Below are 18,825 nucleotides of genomic sequence, written 5' to 3'. Positions count from 1 at the left end.
GGTATTTACACCCTAAATGAACACGTAATGTAAAACCTATCTTGCTTGAAGTAAATATAAATGTGTCTTGCCCTCCAAGCAGGCTATGCACTTCATAAGTATTTCAGCCAAAACTAGATTGTTTACAAGACCATTCTGAATTAGTAATTATTGTTTGGACTTTCTGTACAGTCAGTAAACAAATTAGTTGTTGGATTTCAGTTATAAGCACTTTTTTAAGGGTTGGTGTTAATGGTCAAAGAAATGGAACTTTGGGATATTTCTTAAAATTTTTATTTTAAATAATTTTCTAATCTTTAGTGCAGGATTTGTTTAAAAATACTAATTTGCACATTTTCCTTTGTTTTTCTAGTTAATGTACTAATTGAAATGAAATACTAAGTTAAATGTAAATTTTAAAGAAATAATTTCATTTCTGAAAAATCACTGGATAACATTAGAAGCCATAGAGCAGAACATCCCAGACAGCCGAAGCGTCTGTGCCGTGGAAAAGCATCACGGATTCATTTATGATATCTCAGAATTGTTTGCGTACTTATTACAGCAAAAACACTTGTGAGGTTAATGCTAAAATCTGTAGCCGTTAGGTTATGGGAACAATTAGGTATTATCATTTTAATTTGATCACCAGATGCCCTTAAAATGTTATGTGTCCTCCAGCTCCTGTGGAACACTGGCATTAAGCCTCGAGTAGTAGGGCTGCTGGAGGATCTTGAGCATGAGCTGCACGGCCAGTGGCGTGGCGATGGGGAAGGCCTGGGGTGGGAGCCCTGGTGCCTGCCAGTACTGCTGGTGGCATCCTTGGCGGAAAGCAAGAATTGGCTGCCAACGTACATTCATTATGAATATCCATATCCTCAGTTCTCATTTTCTCCATATATTTCATCTGTTTTAAAACTGATGTAAGCTTTTCTGTAATTGCCAGGCTTAGAACCTCCTTGATAAGCCATTATTTATCAAATGATCCTAGATATATTTTTTTTTCCTGAAAATATTAATTTACTATGTGACTGGCACTAAAATTTGAAATCAGTTTTCTGTCTTAATCTCAAGTAAATGGCAAAGCAGACATATTGTTCACTTGTGTTCTTTCAAGAGTAGTAGTTCTGGATTTTAGGTGTAGTGGGTCGAAAGAAACCTCTTCCATCTCCACTTTTTCTGTCTAACAGTCGGAGTAGTTGAACAATTACTTCGAAAAATACTCCAGTCAATACTTAGAAATGGGGGGAGCTTCTGTATTTCTCTTTGCCCTAAAAACAAACACATGAAAACCCACCTTTGATCCCTCTGGTGGGAAGATGGAAAACGACCTGCTGGGATGGAGAAGCCGGGGGCCTGGCAATAGGTGGAAGAGGGCAGTAACCGCCGAGGCACACCGTTCGCATCAAGGAACGGCGTGAGCTCGGCCTTGAGCAGCTTTTCAGCGACGGGAACCGAGCAGAACGTGAGCGGAGGTGTAAGTGAAGGGGGGAGAAGACAACGAAGAAAGCAAGTGGAGAAGCTAAGTAAAGCTCTACTTCGTGAGGCTCTTGCAGGAGGGTTAGGTATTTGCTGTGAAGGACGATTCTGTGACAGCTGCTTGGATGGCAAGATGCAGCTAAGGACATTCCGGAAGGAAGCCACGTGCCCCGGGGCCGCAGCCGTTTGCTGCAGAACTGGGCAGGGCTGTCTGGGCAGGGCGTGCAGCTTCAGCTGCTGCTGGCTGGGGTTAAGCTGGAGTGCTTTCACAAGCCTCTGTAGTAGTATTCTGCAATGTATATAGTCTACATAATTTTGACAGAAGACTATAGACCTGACAGGATTATAATTTTACAGATGAGTTTTATGCTAATTAGCAATCTGACAGCTTAACCTATATCCTTGACAAATTGGTGTTCCCTCCCCGTAGTATTTGCATTTGATGTGAAGAGTACTTAAGGTGGAAGAAGTATGCAGGCAAAAATTGTAGTTAAAATTAATTAGTAAACCCATAAGCAGAGAGCTTTTTTTTATTTTTGAAAAGGCACTTCATTAAAAAAAAAGTAATAAAGTACTTAGTATGTTTATCAGGAAACTACTTTACACATGTCTCTTATCTGCAGAGAGATAAGAAAATGGAAGTGCGTGCTATATAGGTTTCCTGTTCTGAATATGGGAAGCTGGGAATAAATCTAGAGCTGTGCTGCTTTGGTCCGTAACTTGAAGAAATTTAGTATGGTGGTCTATTTTTTTTTTTTTTCTTATCTATGCTTTAAAAAGAAAAAAAAAAAAGGAAAGCAAATGAATGCTGGATTTGATAAAATAACTGCAAGTAGGATAAATCTGGTTCCTTGAGGACAAATACTCCTTGATGTCTGATCACTTGTCACTCTTTCAGTATAAGCTGAAGGAACCACTGCAACAAGTAATTCCTCAATTCTCTATCGCTGTGCTTGCAGACAGGAATGTCTTTAGAAACCATAGCAAACAGGATGAAGATTTTCATAGTATCTCCATATTTGCCTAAATTCTGTGAATGTAACAGGTCAATGTTGTATCTTCAAAACGGTTAGCTAAAATTATGTGTTCAGACCTAGAAAAGTCTGTCAGTGATAAAATATGTGGAAAAAACCATAAGAAATTAAGAAAAATTGGCCTGTGTGTTTATATTGTCTAAGAAGAGAAAAAACTAAAAGGGATCAAGTTAGAAAAGGTATTAATGTTTTAATGCACAAATACTTGACAGGTTATTTGGATGTGATTACAGTATTGATATAAATGCATAACAAACTTATCTTGAGGAATAAATACCAAAATCTGACAGGACAATCTGAAAGACTGAAGTAAAACAAAGCAGCCTTAATGCTCTTGTATGTCAGTGTTTGTGAAAATGAATTAAGGTTTCCTGTAACTGTTCAAATGAAAAAAGGAAACCATTTCTTTTGGTGACTTTAGCTCATATCATTATCTTCCACTAGAGAGCAGCGTTTTGTTTTCTATTAAAAATGTTTTTGCAATATCAGTGCTGAAATACAACTATGAGAAGGAAAGTTACCTGTTAAAATCATGTACGTGAGGAAGGAGATTAAGGGAATTAATTTTCCTAAGAAGGAGGAACCAGAGTCCAGACATGCTTTTGCACAAATTAGTAAGGACTTCGCTTATTTTTTGCCCCATATGGCTTAAAAACCCAAACAAATGAAAAGAGTAGCACTGAAGTAGAAGGCTGTAGTCATTCCTGAAGGAACACAGCGAGTTGCTCCTGGCAAGTGGGAGAACAGCGTATCTGTACTGGGAAAAGGGATGTGTCTTTTGTCACAGCATTTTCCATGCAGCAGTGATTGTTACAATCTGCGTTCATTCGCTATAGTGAGTACTTAAATATAGCTCCAAGAGCTGCTCTGAAGCATGAAGTTCTGGCAGCTCGCTGGGTAGCATCTTGCACTCTCCAGCTGCTGCAGAACCCCAAAGCAAGGCTGTATTAAAAACACTTGAAGGAGATGCTGAGAGATGGAGGAGACCAATGTTTAGGACTGAAAATAATATGAAACAGGTGGTCTTCTCTGTGTACAGACAGCTGAAAACAGCAAGATTTATGAAAGATGACTTCCACTGTAATGTCTGAAAGCTAGAGGGATGCCTGTAGCTTTGTTCCAGCATGTGTGTAACTCAATTTACAGCGGTCTTTTGAGCGAGAACGTGGTATTGCCTGGCTGTGCTTAGGGGTTCTGTTGGCCGTGAGCCGCTTTGAACACAGTGTTGTCTTAACCACCACATTTTCTTCTAGTTATATGTAGAGCTGCTGTGTGTAGCAGATGGTAAAAGGTGTTTCTTAATCCAGAGTCTGTCTTGTGAGTCCAAGCCTGCAAGATCAGGAGTAATTGCATGTTCCTTTTGGAAGCAATGATGGTAGCTGTGACTGATGTTGCACGGGGATATGGTGGTTTCTGCAGGTGTTGAGGATAGAGGGAAGAAAGCTGACAAGACAGGGAATGCAAAGATAAGCAAGGGGATATGGAGGCAGAGTAGAGTGGAAGTTCCTGTCTGTTTGGGGGGAAACAGAAAGGTGCCAGCTAGGTAAAGTGACACACAGGAACTCGTAATCTCTACAGGGAGTCCCAGTGAAGTGGTGGAAATAGCTGGAGAAAGGACATGTATTCCTGAGAACTAAGATTTCGTCATTTGTACTGGAGTATACTGTCACTGGCTCTGACAACTGATGGTTAAATCATCATTCATTCATTAGATGACTATTAATAATGAGTAATAACTCTGAATAATTTCCTTCAGTTATTGTGTCTGGTTATCAACTGTACACAATTACAGCTCCTTAACTACAGTGATATGCTACAGGTAAGTGTAAGAACTGCTGCGCATTTTGGGTTCTGGTGCAGTCCACAGGAAGTTCATGTCTAGGAATTTGTCTTTTAGTGTTGATACCTGCTGTTAGATCAGAAGTATTCCTGGAAAATACTTATTTGAGGAGTTTTTAATAATATGTAAGTCCTATGACTGGGTGTCCTGGTTTCAGCTGAGAGGGTTCATTTTCTTCACAGTAGCTAGCATGGGGCTATGTTTTGGATTTGTGCTGGAAACAGTGTTGATAATACAGAGATGTGTTTGTTCTATAGACCTGTTGTTGTTGAGTGGTGCTTACGCAGAGCCAAGGCCTTTTCTGCCTCTCGCACCGCCTTGCCAGTGGGACGGCTGGGGGTGCACAAGGAATTGGGAGGGGACATAGGCAGTACAGGTGACCCAAACTAGCCCAAGGGGCTATTCCATACCATGTGACATCATGCTCAGCATAAGAGGGCGGCTAGCCGGGGAGGGGCGGCAGCAGCTCCAGGATGCGTGGCTTGGGGACAGTCCAGTTTCGGGACAGGTCTGAGCGTGCGGTCTGAGTTGTACGGTCCTTGGTGAGAAACTGCTTTCTGTATCACCAGTTTCATATACTCTGTTAAGTACTGTTTTGTTTTGTTTTGTCTTCCCCTCTCCCTTTGCTATCCTAGTAAACTGTCCTCATACCAACCCACCAGGTCTTGCCTTTTCCTTCCCATTCTCCTCCCCATCCCACTGCGGGGGGGGGGGGGGGGGGGGGGGAGCGAGTGAGTGGCTGCGTGGTGCTCAGCTGCCGGCTGGGGCTAAACCACGACACTGGGCCAAGGTACAGAAATTACATCAATGAAATTCCTAGTGTTGTGTCTCCTACTAGAAGAGAGGCTGCAACACTTATGAAGATCAGATGGATAATTCGCTAAAGTTTGAAAAGGAAAGCTATTCTATATAGACTTTTTTGTTGTGGTGGTGGTTAAAAAAAGATGACTCTTTGCAATGAGTGTCTGTCATCGCAGTGCTAGATCTTGTTGATTTCAAAGTGGATAGTGCTGAGGAGTTTTAGTCCCTGGATAAAAGAGGACGTGCAGGTGCCTTTGTGACCGTGGCTTTCATGGCCCTCAAACAGCTGGGGTACCCCACAGGATTTCATCCCAAGTTCCATTCTCCTCCATGATGGCTACGTTTTGTCAGTTGGGAGACGCTGTTGCCTGGAAATGAAGCTGTTATGAAAGCAGCAGGTATCTGGATTATTAAGCACAGGCATTTTATTCGCCTTTTTCTGAAAGTGGGTGTTGGTTGGCTAATGTTTCAATACATGTGGTAATTTTATCTGCATGCATCCCTCTTAAATGTTAAATTGTGCAGATTTTTAAAAGCAAAATAAAGAAACTTAATTGCCAAGAAATGCAAAAGCAATGGTGAGACTGTGCCAGTAAACTTTTGGAGTTCCAGAAAATGGAATTAGGTGTAAATGAGACTTAAAAATTATTTCACTTGATTTATTAGTCAGGGTTTTGTTGGCTTCTGAAAAGAGTTGGTTAGCAGTGTGGTGTGATTCATTCCTGTTTATAATCCTGTGATGATATTTTCTCTTCTGTTACTTCATATAGGAGTTGCTTCTTAAAGTCCCCTTTCCTACAGAATGAAGTCATTCAGCCTGAGCAATGCAGTCACAGACAGGGGATTCTTTGACTCAGGCTGATTCACAGCATCTCTATTGTAAACTGCTGATGGTCTTTGGAGTGCTGAGGATGGCCTTGGCCATATCACAGCACAGGCTTGAAGCACTGTCGTGGTTTAACCCCAGCCGGCAGCTCAGCACCACGCAGCCACTCGCTCGCTCCCCCCTGGTGGGATGGGGGAGAGAATTGGAAGGGTAAAAGTGAGAAAACTCGTGGATTGAGATAAAGACAGTTTAATAGGGAAAGCAAAAGCTGCGCACGCAAGCAAAGCAAACCAAGGAATTCATTCAGCACTACCCATGGGCAGGCAGGTGTTCAGCCATCTCCAGGAGAGCAGGGCTCCATCATGTGTAACAGTGACTTGGGAAGACAAACACCATCACTCTGAACATCCCTCCCTTCCTTCTCCTTCCCCCAACTTTTTATGCCGAGCATGACATCATACAGTATGGAACATCCCTTTGGTCAGTTGGGGCCAGCTGTGTCCCCTCCCAACTCCGTGTGCTCCCCCAGCCCACTTGCTGGTGGTGTGGTGTGAGGAGCAGAAGAGGCCTTGGCTCTGTGAAAGCACTGCTTAGCAGTGACAAAAACATCCCTGTGTTATCACCACTGTTTTCAGCACAAATCCAAAGTCATAGTCTCTCACTAGCTACTATGAAGCAAATGAGCTCTATCCCAGCCAAAACCAGCACAAGCACCAGCAGTGATCCTGTGTGGTGTGTTATTGCAGGACTCGGTAGGCAGAGGACCCCACTGGAAGGAAGGACACACCTCGCTCCTTACTCTGCCCTGATCCCTGCGCTTTTCCAATGCCATGATGCTCAAATGTTTGCTGTATGTGTAGGTACCTTGACAAGCCCACACAACTCATTCCTTTTCCCATATGTCATTCTTCCAGATTTTCAGCTCACGCAGATATTTTCCAGTTACATCAGAGGCCTCCTTTAAATCTCCATTCTTAAGAAGATATTTAGTTCTTTTGACTTATGCCACTGCTGTGTATTTTCAAGTTCCCCTTTATATTTATTTCTTTCTGCTTGTCCTTGTTTCTCACTGAGATTCTTCCCTCCTGGGCCCGCAGTGACTGTCACTGCTGGTGACACCGCGTCCCCGCAGCACTGCTATGTCAACCATGCTGTGCCACTGGCTGGCTTCAACTCAGCCATGCAAGGTTACTGTGAACCTTTGCCTGGAGGAGAATTAAACCAGTCAAGGAAAAAACATCTCCTCAGCACATCTGGATGTGGAAATTTACTGCCATCAAAATTACAACTATGGTCAAATAACTTTTGAAAAAAAGTGATCTTATTATATAAGGGAATGCATTTGTACTCTGAACTGAAGCGCATCCCTGGTTCATGTGGCTCTTTGTCAGCACTGACAACTGCATTCCGCTGTTTAATTCTCCCCTTATTTTTCTCTTTAGCCTGCTTCTGGTCCTTCCCACTTACCTGACACCACTGTTGTTTCCCTTGCTTGTGTTTGTATTCTATTGAGAATAAAAATAAGGAGAAGCTTGGTAGGTAGTGGGCATATGTAGAATCAGTTAACTGTTGCTGCTGCACACTTGTGTGACCTGGGGAAATCTTTAGGCTCTCTATACTTTATATTACCTCTGCTAAAGACTATTAGATGATAATAGCCTCTCCTTAGCAATATGGTTGTGAGAGAAGATGATAGAATCATCAAGGTGAGTGGAGGGAGCGTGAAGTATAGTGTGCTTGTGAAAACTCGCACGCTATACAGAAGATGTAGTAAATGGCATGTACTTGTCTTCCTAGGTTTTTATTGCCAGGATGTGTGGATTAAGCAATGTGATTAGCATCTGCTGTGTGTAGTTCTTTTTATTCTTTCATCTTCCAAGGAAAGTGTAAAAAGGCTAGAAGTTGCTCTTCTTGAAGTCAGCTGCAAGACAGACACTGACTTCAGCAGGAAAGGGAGAGGGCAAAGCAGTGAAGCTCTTTCCTGCCATTAATATTCTTGGAGGGGGAGGGTGGCAGCTCTGAGATGAGTTAAGGGAAAAAAATTCTAATAGTACAAATAGCCCATGGTAAAAAGGATAATATTTGGCTTGCCTTGCTGATGAAGTGTATTTATCCTTCATGGAATATCCCTAGCAGACTTGGAGACTTTTTATTTCAGTTATTCTTTTGCACGGTATTTTTATTACCAAATTGGGGCTTAATCCAAGTCCCCTGGAAACCAATTAGAGAACTCCAACTCGGCAGAGCTGGATGAGCTTTGATATATGCATTATATTAAATATTTCTCTCCATCAAACTCCCTCCAGTTAATGCATCTTTATTAATCTCCAACAGTTGCACAACACTTCTCTAAACATCATTGCTGCAGACTTGATCCAGGAAGGATGATTTTAACCTAAATCCTTTTTAAAGCTTCCATGCTGCTCAGGACTCTCAGATGCTTCTGCTTACTCTGGGCCATGCTGTGTATGTTCTTTTCTGTTTAGTATCCACGTGGGGGTGTTTTGTTTGTTTGGGAGGGCTTGTTTGTTGTTCAATTCTGACAAATCTCAGTATTTATAACAACTTCAGTTCTAACATACTTTTATGGCATTTTTCTTTGAAAAGTACTAGTAAACTTGAAGTGTTGAATTTTTAATTTTTACATTTGTGTTATGAGGAAAAAAATACAGATGTGTTGAAAACTTGTAGCTCAGTTGAAACTGGATGACCAAACCTTGTGGAAGCTGGTAATTCAGCTGCCACTGTGCCAAGCTGAGACATTATTTCATTCTGGAAGTCTCTGATGGCTTTCCCATCCCTGCCAAAGCATGTAGACTGGCGCAGAGGCTGTACTCCGTTTGCTTTCTAAATTAGAGTGTAACTTCGGAGTTACTTCATTTCATGTTAGTTACTGTTTTCAGAACTGATTTTAGTTAAGTCCAGTATTTTTGTAATGTTAAACACTCCTCCGTCTTTAGTTGCATCTTGGCTCATAGTCTGCTTTGTCTGAGCAAATTGACTATTACAAGGGTTTCTCTTTGACTTTATTCTCACTGTAATCCCCATCTTGTGTTTACCTCCTACAAAAATCATTTTCCCCTCCCACCCCAGGAATATCCTGCAATGTTAATAGTAAAAATTTCTTCTCAAATCAGAAGCATATGGAACTTATGCAGTATTTATGTAAACAGAAATCAATGTATCACTGTCAATTAGCAGTTAAAATCTTTATGGGTATGACACACATGATCTGCTTAAAGACCTGCATATTTTTAATCTCCTGACCATCTACATTTGTCTGGGTTTCCCAAAAACTTATAAAACTGTACACAATTAATGAAAGTACATTAGAACTGCTTCTCTCATGTCATAAACCAGATGAATTTGGAATGCTAGAGCATTTCATTTTGAAGCAAAATAGCTTTTGTTGGATTTGGGTGAAGTTTCCCTCCAGCTGGATGCTCCCCACAATCCTGCTCATCTGCTTCTGTGCACGATAAGCTCTTGGAGTCCAACCAAATCTGAATATTGGTCTGTTTTCATATGCAGATATGCTGGGTACTGGTTTTTTCAGGAGCTGGGCTGCCACTTCTGTTCCCCCCCCCCTGCAAAACAGGCGAGCTGTGGGAAAGGGGAGCTCTTCGGGCGTGTGTGAATAGACAAGGTGTTGCATGGTCTCTGGAGCAACACAGAGAACCACAGTTGCCTGCTTACCTGTCTCCATTTCCTCAGGGAGCTCTTTGGGCTTGGACTAGAGTTATCTGGACTGCCCTGGAGCTTTCAAGGATTATTGGATTCTACTTAGCATCAGGACCCTTTTTCTTCAAGTCCAGCTGCCCCTCAATGAAAGCACTGCGCTGTGCTCAGTGTCTGTAAAAGTGTGCATTTTTGTGTGTCTCAGGCAGTGCTTCCTGTGGCTCTGCAAGCGTGCTGCTCCTAAGTCTTTCTAAAGCTCTGCTTTGTCATTTCTGCCTGCTAGGCATGATGAGATGTTGTTTGCTCTTTCTATACCCATCAGGCTAATGTCTGACAGGAATTCTATTCTGTCAAAACAACTTCCCTTTCTGGCCGCATTTTTTTTTTTTTATAAACATACTACATTTTCTAATAGTAGAATAAAATGTGTATATGTTGGTAGATAATGAGCAAGTCATCTGAACGAAAGCCGTTTAAAATCAATGGGAGGATCACTGTTACCTGCAAAGAGTCTTAGATCCAGCCCTAGGTCCTTTCATTGTCTGAGACCCTCAACCATTTAGCTTGTAACTGAGATGTAGTCAGCTCTTAAACTCCTGCATGTCAGTGAGCAGGGGAACTACTTGCTGTTAAAAGTACAGAAAAACATTTCAGATGGTGAAACTGTTCTGAGATTTTAAAGTCTTTACAATTACATTTGTCTACCTCCTTCAACTGCAATTTGGGTTTTCTTTTTATGAATTCCCAGCTTGTGCATGCCTTGTTTATAGAAGTTACCCAGGGATGCTCTGGGCACCCATTTGCTTTTATCTCCCCATTAGTGCTAAAAGAAGTAAAAGCAAATGATTGGTGTAAATGGCCTCTCTTGGCTTGACTTGAAAACTGACCTAGAAACTAAACCAATAACAAACTGCAAGCAACAGCTTTTAAAAGGCGCTGTTTAACATCTGCTCACTTATAGAAGTTAACCACATCACAAGTCAGCCCGGTCTCCCAAAGACACTTAAATCGTCCCCCAGGCCTGTTGTAAACAGAGGGTTACTTGGGATGTGGCGCAGGGTGCCTGCCGTGCCCGAGCTGCAATGCTCACAGCCCCCTGGGATCACCGCTGACGTGCCTCTCTGGTGTTACAGGTTTTCTTTTGCTCTGTTTTTGGAAGCAGTTATCTGAGAAACGGAAGTGATCGCGTTTATTCGCAGCTCCAGAAGGAGCCAATTTACCTGCCCTTTTCTTCTGCCCCCCCCAACCAACCACCCAACCCACCCTTCCTGCCAGGTATTCTGCCCTGGAGGAAGGCCTTTGCTTCCTTTTTTTAAACGGCAAATCTTTAGTTGCTTAAGGAAAATATTTTCTGGTTTTCAATTTGCTTTTTCATCAGCCCTGGGAAATTTAAAACCTGCAGCAGACACAGTGTTTTCTTTCTGTTGAAGCTGACAGGAGAAACTGTCTAATCTTCATTTAAATTTGAATTACCAGTTCAGCTCCTGCCCAGAGTAGGAATGGGCCAAAATAATTATCATCCGAAAACTGCCTAGTGCAGTGCAAGATGAAATGACTAACAGGTTTTAAGGCTATAGGAGGACAAAAAAAAAAAAAAATAAAAGCAATATAATCCTCTGCTCTGCTTTCCTTCATACTGTATGTCATAGGAGCTCACTTAAGAAAGAGCTAAACCATTTCCTGGAGTTCACGGTTACACATTTTTAGGAAGACAAATGATCCTTGTGCCTCTGCGAGAGTCTGACAGCAGCTCCCTCGGCCCACAGCCTCAGCAGGAGTGCTGAGGACCTCAGGATTTACGGGCATAGCCCATTCCTGGAGGCAATACTGCCAGGCGAAATATTTGGCCAGGGCAGTGCTGAGACTACTGACATTATGTTGTCTTTTTTTCCTTTCTATGGGTAAATAAGATCTCTGGATCTGTTGGCCCAGTAGATCGGCACCTTCCTATCCTAAAAATGCTAATTAATTATCTGTCAATTACATCAATCTGAAAAAAACCAAAAAAAGTCTGTTGAGAACTGCTTAGCTGTTAGTGTTTCATGTAACACCTATTACAAAATCTCTAATGTGTTACTTTGTATCTAGACAGCTCTAATCTTAACTTGCTGATCTCTTGTGCTTTTCATATACCTGTCTTGGAGACTGTATAATCTTCCTTCCCAGGATCCACACAGTGTAATCAGCTTCCATTAACTTACTGTAAATCTCTCGATATTTTTCTCTAAACCCTTAGTTGTTTGAATCATATGATTATGTGAGAAGCTTAGCTTTCATTACAAAACCGTTTCTAGCATACATGGCTGCCAATGAAGCTTGAAGACCTGTATCCTAAGGGTTCCTAAACCAAAAAGCAAATAAAATGTCTCCCATGTATTTTAAAACAATAGAAAAAAATTCCTAAACCTAAAGAAAATCCTCTACTGTTGGCTATTAGAATTTCTGACTGGTTCATATTGATGGTATTGAGGAGGGGATTTACCAGGGCTGCTGCTGTGACTCAGGCAGCAGTAAGCAGGTAAGTGTGGAGAAGGAGGGAGGATTTGAGGAGTGACAGGTATTTTTTGCACAGAAGACTATTGTCCTATTAAAGTGAGTATAAGAAACCTGTTTTAAAGCCCAGATGTTTCTAAAGGGTGCCTTATCAGAAAATACCACGCTTAAAAGAATACAATAGTGTCACTCAGTGTATGGATGACCAATGTAGAATATAAATCTCCTCACCTAACGGCTTTTGGGAGCAATGATTTTGCAAGACAGAAGAACAGTCAGTGGGTGCAGTCCCTGCCATTGCAGGTGCAACGTTTTATACAACCTCATTGAAATCCATCCTGAAAGCAGGTACGCTTCTCTTTTCTGTTTCTCTTCTCTTCTTCCTCTTTCCTCTGCTCTCCTCTTTCCCTTTTCCACTTGATTGTCATGATGTTCAGAGTCGTCTTGTTTTCAGCCTGAAGTTCTCTGATCTGTGTGGAAGATAAGACTTTTACAGTGAGAACTAAGTGCTGGATTATGTGAATTTAAATCTTTGTAGTTTCTAATGTGAATGTATGACACAACGTTATATTTCAGGAAATGTGCTGAGTTTGCATACACAAGCACAATGATTACTGCATCATAAAAAAGGAACATTAGCAATTACAGGAACAAAATCTTCTTCTACTAAAGGTTGAATCCTACTCTTGCTGCCCTTGATTCTGATCTTAATATTTTCAAAGGTTTGCATGTTTGCCCTTTTTTTTTTTTATACTGTAGTTAATATTGTGGAATTTGCTGGGATTTCATATGCTGCACAGAGTTATGTGGACAAAAACAGTCTTCAGCTGCAGGACGGTGGCTTGCTGAAACCTAACGCTCGTGCTGAGGATGATCCTGTGCTCCCAACAGAAAATTCTGCAAGGCAAGGGCTGAAAAGTACTTCGCTGCCCCCATCTTAAATCTGCAGAGGGAGGTTTTTCAGAGGCAGATATACCAAGCAGATACCCGACTTGATTTTTCAAATTCCAATTTCTGCTTTTGAAAATCATTCCCAAGGTCCGATATCATCTTAAGCCTTGCATGTTTTGTTTGTATTTGAAAGACTTCATTTCTGCATGGCAACACTAGTGTTTCTCCTTTTCTTTCTGAAAAGAAGATACAAAATTGAATAAAAACAACCCTAGTTTCTGCCTCCATGTCCCCATCTTCTCCCCCAAATGTTTCTCAGACTGCATAGGCATAGGTATTGCTAGTCTAATAAGCTCTCTCAGAAAGTCGATGTTTTTTTCTAATGCCCAAAGCATACCTCCTCAGTAGCCTAGTTTCCAAATCTTGAATGAAAAAAAAAATTTTGGAAAGCTTTTCCAAGGCTTAGAAAAATCCACTTATCTTCTTTTTTCTGTTAATTTGTCAAGTTGTGGCTTGAATCCAATTTTACACAAGCACCCATGACATCCTGTGTGAGAGGTCCATATTTAATAACTTTTTTTTCAATCCTTCCTTTTATTTGGTTTAAACAAACAAACAAAAACCCTGCTTTTATTTTGGTACTCTGATAAACACCTGGTCGATTCTTGCAGTCTGTGCAAGTTGTAGACTTTAATTCATTGCAGGGACCTGTCTTTTATTAACTTAGATTTTAGTTCTGAAAATTTATTCCACAGATGTATTCTTTTTCTGAAAACTTGGCAGGGGAACCAAAGGGTTTTGCCTATTTTTTTTTTTTTCTTTGGAGTGGAGGAAGAAGGAATTAATTGAAAAATGGGTTTGCTTCTTATTTTGGCAGTAGGGTTGTGGATTTTGGGGTACTGTGATAATCTGAATTTCAGTCACTTAATGAACTTTTGGGATAATAAATTTGCACACGTTTCATACTTTGAGTCTTCAAATAGATATGCCTAAGTCTCACGAAGACTTTCCCTGCGCTTGCTGGGGAAGGTCCATACTATGTCAAGCAACTGAGGTAACACCAAGGTCCCTCTCTTCTACAGAGAGGGCTGGACCCACGAAAGAGAGAAATTTGTCTGTGCAATGAGGAGTTTACCTGAATTTATCTGAGAGCAAGGAAGACTTGCCATTTGCAAGAAAAATGGAGTGTAAGAGACTCAGATATGACAAAAAGATAGAAACTGCATTGCCAGAAAGAAAGAAACCTGATAGGACAGGGATTTACCTACTACCTGGCACTGTCTGAGCAATGGCCATTGGAGATGTGGATCTGCAAGCGAAAGGCAAGACAGGCATTGCAGGAGGAGAAGACTGATGTCTTATTTGGAAGAGAAGGCAAAAGACTAAGACACGCATTTGGGAAAGGCAGGAGAAAATAAAGCCCTGAGCAAACACTTGCCAAGGCACACCTCCCTCTAGACTTTGGAATGGGGCTCAAGACACCCGAGTTATGCCCTGCCTGAACAGTGCCGTTCCTCTGTTACGGCAACCTCTGGTGAAGAGCGCGTACCTACCCCCAGGGCTGACCCAGGCAGAGGATGAAAACCAAGATCTTTCCTTATTATTCCAAGTAGTGGAGGATGGCTGTGTAGCTCTAAAGTACGGCTCTTATTGTAATGGCCCATGATGAAATTTGGTGGTTTGTTTCCTTTTCTTAACAGAAAACCATATAAGCACACATACAATAAAACGATACTGTTAAAGAACTGCTGAGATTAGAAAATCTTAGAAACCAGGAAACACTCATATAATCTGTGCAGTCTTTATCCAATTGTCTTGTGTATTTGCCTTGTGAAATATTTTAATTGCGCAATTGCTTTCCCCATGCTCTGTTGCAGGCACAGAAGGGGACCGAGCTGCGTCTGCTTTGGCTGCGCACCAGGCGGTGCGAGGCAGGTTTCACTTCTTACCGGTGGTTTTTCACTCTCTTCTGTTTCAGCTTCATTTTACTGAGTTAAAGACAACAATTCTTGCATACTGGTGTTAACTAGTATTTCTGAAATGTACAATCACTTTGCAGGCTAAACTTTGCCCAACTTATTGGAGAGAAATAGGCAGATTTTCTGATAAATGTAAATAGTCTAGAAAGAACACAGTTTGCAGGAGTTTACATTAGTCATTGTCCAACAAAGCTTATCTCTGTGTATTCTGTCTACTAAAGAAAGTTCCTAAGAAAACCATGGATGCAAAATTAGAAGAAATGTAGGTTCATTCGGGAGCATAAGTAACAATGGACCAAACGTCAAAAAAATTGTTTTAAAATCATGCTACGTTTTCAAGTATTGTTTTGATTGTCTTACAAGACTGAGAAACATCCCTAAATCCCTTTATTCTGTATCTTCCTCCACTAAGAGCAGTAGAATTTCTACCATGATTAAGCATGTAACCCAAGGCTGTTTTCACATATGAGAGACATCGTCACCTGTGGAACCACATAATGTGATTTGAAACTCAACATCTGAGTTCGCTGAATCAGTATGCTAATAGAAAAATTTAGGCAAAACTTGTTTCCCCTTGTACCTCACCGAGTCCAGGTCTCTGGACACGAAATAAAGCATGGAAGTGTTTGGACAAGAGACTTTCAGATAATTTAAATTGCTACTAGGTGTAATGGGAATAACACAAATACCAGTAATGCTCTGTTTGTGTCATTACAGCCACCGTTATTTTTGCAGGATATCAGAAACATGCCTACAAGGCAAAACAGAGTCTTTCAGATATAATGTGAATCTAAGATGATAATTGCTTGTGGTCATTCTGCAGTCTGTTCCACTAGCTGTTTGCAAATTAAGCCACCATTTGGTGTAAGTGATGTTGGCAGACTACCTTCAGACACAAAAGTTGTTGTTATAATTTTTTCTTTGCTAAACGATTGCATCCTCCTGCTGCCATGGAGTAGAGACACATTTGTGCTCTATCGGTAAATTACCTGGTCTCTAGCTATTCACGAAACAGATGAAATTACATTTGGGGGGAAGGTGAGCCAAGAGACATTACTGATATTTACATCTTTTGATTACAACTTTCACAAACTCTAATGGACAAAGCCCCAAACGGTCTGCTATTATTTCGATGGTTTTTGTCAAATCAAATAACTTTTTTTTTTTTTTTTTTTAATGTCCTGACGCCTTTATGCTTTTTCCGGTTTAGGATGAAATAAATTCTGACGTTTGAAGGTGCCGCCCGACGAAGATCCCGGTCCCCGCAGCCGCACCGCCGGCACGCTCGAGAGGCGGCCGCTCCCGCGGGGCTCGCTCCGTCCGTCCGTCCGTCCGTGCCTGCCTCCAGGAGAGGGCAGTGGCAGGCCCCGCGGCGCCCCGCTCCCCGCGCCGACACGGCCGCCCGCCGGGCCCGGCCCGCCCGGTTCTGGGCCGCCAGCCCCCGTCCCTGGCGTTCCGTCGTGCCCCGCCCGGCCCCCGCCGCCGGGGAGGAGCGGCGCCCGCCGCCGCGGAGCCTTTGTCTCACCGCCGAGACGCCCGGGGCCGGCCGCCCGCTCCCGCCTCGGCGGAGCCCCGCTTCCCCGGAGGGAGGAGCGGGGGAAACCTTCCGCAGGCCGCCCCGCACCGGGGGGGGAACACACGACGACGACACACGACAGGGGCTGGGCCCGGTCCCTTCCTCACCGGCCCGCCCCGCCCGGGTGCCGGCGCCCCGCCTCCGTGCCCCACAGGGACCGGCGGGGAGCCCCTGACTGACGGCCGGGAGGCGGGTGGCGGCCGGGGCCGGGCAGCACCGGGGAAGAGGCTGCTGCCGCTGCGGCGCGTCGGCGGGAGGCGAGGAGCGGGCGGGCGGGCAATGTGCTGCCGCAGCTCCGTCTCGGCGCAGGCGGCAGCCTTGTGCAACCAATATGGCTGCGTGCGCCCGCGAATGAAAGGAGGCGCTTGGAGCTGAAGCCGTCTCCCCCCACCCCCTCCTCGCCCGGCGGCCGTGTGGCCTGTAGCGAGCGGAGGAGAGAAGTTGTCTGGGCTGCCCCCCGGGGGGGGGTGGGGGGTGCCCGGGAGGCGGCGGCTGTGCTTCCCGCAGCTCTTGCTCCTGGCTGTTCCCCTCCCGGGGGCAGGGGAGAGGAGGAGAAGTTGTTTCGCCGCTCGGGGGGGCGGAAAGGAGGCGAGGGGGGCGCCAGCCGGAGGAGGAAGAGGAGCAGCAGCCCCTGACGGCGGCTCGCCCCCGTTTGCCTAAGGGGGAGCGCGGCGGCGGCTCCCGGCCCGGAGGAGGAGGAGGAGGAAGAGGCAAAGCCGCCCTCGGCCCGGGTCCTGCCCGAGCTCCGCGCTTCTTCACCGGGACGAAGTTTCGTCGGGGGCCGCTGCGGGGGCGCCGGCTGCCGGAGGAGGGCGGCCAGCGGCGCCCCCCCTCGGCCCGCGCCTCCCCGGGGGCGGCGGTGGCGGAGCGGCGGGGCCGGGGGGCAGCGGCGGTGCGCGGCCCCGGCGGGCGAAGTTTAACCGGCGGCGGCCTGTCGCGGCCATGGAGCCGAAGCACAAGGAGCTGCTCGCCCAGTGCCGCCAGAGCCTGGCGCAGGCCATGACCGAGGTGGACAAGGTGGTGGAGCTGCTGGAGGCCGCCGGCGCCCTCGGCCCCCGCGACCTGCGCGACCTGGAGGCGGCGGGCGGCGGGAAGGCCGAGCTGCTCATCGCCCTGCTGCTGGCCAAGGAGCGGGACCACTTCCAGGACCTCCGGGTGGCCCTGGAGAAGACGCAGCCCCACCTGCTCTCCATCCTCTACCTGAACGGCGTGGCGGGGCCGCCGGCAGCGGCGGAGGAGACGGCCGGTGAGTGGGGCCGGGGGGCGCGGGGCCCGGGGGAGGAGGAGGAGGAGGAGGAGGGCAGCGGCTGCCCCCGCCCACGCCTGCCGGGGCAGTGGAGCGGCTGGGCAGCGCGGGCCCCTCGGGGCTCGTCCTCCTGAAGGTGGGAAGGGAGCGGGGCGGCTGCGAAAGGGGGTTCCCCTTTTCCGCGTGGGGCAAACTCTCCCGTGATTGCACATGAGCTCTCCGTTCTTGTTTCGTGCTCCCGACCCTTTTTCTTTCTCTTCTGGCGGGCGCGCCGGTAGTGGTCCCCGGGAGGTGCCGCGGATGCTGCGCGGTGCCTTTAGGAGAAGCCACCCCAGCCTGGTTCTTGCCGCTGCCTCCACCCCCTGAAGCCCGGTGCCGGTTGGGGGCTAGGGAAAGCCGTACCCGAAGGGGTTTTCCTCCCCGGAGCTCCTCGGGGGCCGCCGGTGGTGTTCAACAGCCGCTTCTTGACCGGGCGGAACTGTGGAACCCCCCTGCGGCCGGTCGGCTGGAATAGGCTGGCTGGCAGGGCTCCAGCAGATGTGCGTTTGAATAAACATTGTAACTCTTTTTTTCCGGGCAAGCGTATGTTTGTTTAAGGCTATATTATTGTAATTCTTATTTGGTGGTTATAATAGGAAAACAGTTGATTTAACTGCAAATCCAGACGAGAAGAATTTGAGCATAAACCTTCTTAACTAAGTTGGGCTTTGACCCACAGGTCTTCATCTGTTCTCACCGCCCTCCGCCAAGAAGCCACAGTCTACTTTTATGTGGACAATACCAATCTTTAAAATAATTTAAAAAAAATAAAGTTCGGTGATAATACACAAAGCCTTGCAAGTGCAGCAGTGTTTCTACATGAGAAATACTTTAATTGAAGTAAATGGTAATTCTGTATTGTAGATTACTGATCGAGAATTTGCACTTGTCCAAGTGATGCGTAGGTATTCTCTTCTAGCATGTGTCCAAGTTGACTGATTCAGAAATGTGGGGTCTCTTTTTG

The 18,825-nt window shown here is 45.0% G+C and overlaps 1 protein-coding gene across 1 annotated transcript in view; it reads left to right on the top strand.

The window, feature by feature from the left end:
* Nucleotides 1–16,706: 16,706 nt before the first annotated feature.
* The window catches only part of DLG5 (discs large MAGUK scaffold protein 5), a 109,776-nt gene continuing 107,657 nt past the window's right edge, over nt 16,707–18,825 (top strand). The window contains 1 exon segment of the mRNA XM_075758626.1: nt 16,707–17,822. Within this exon segment, the coding sequence (XP_075614741.1) occupies nt 17,519–17,822 (304 nt within the window). The 5' untranslated portion in view covers nt 16,707–17,518.

Source organism: Balearica regulorum, chromosome 7 (genome assembly GCF_011004875.1).
Source record: "Balearica regulorum gibbericeps isolate bBalReg1 chromosome 7, bBalReg1.pri, whole genome shotgun sequence".
Taxonomy (NCBI): domain Eukaryota; kingdom Metazoa; phylum Chordata; class Aves; order Gruiformes; family Gruidae; genus Balearica; species Balearica regulorum.
Note: the sequence above shows the minus strand (reverse complement) of the source record. Positions and strands in the feature narration are given on the sequence as shown.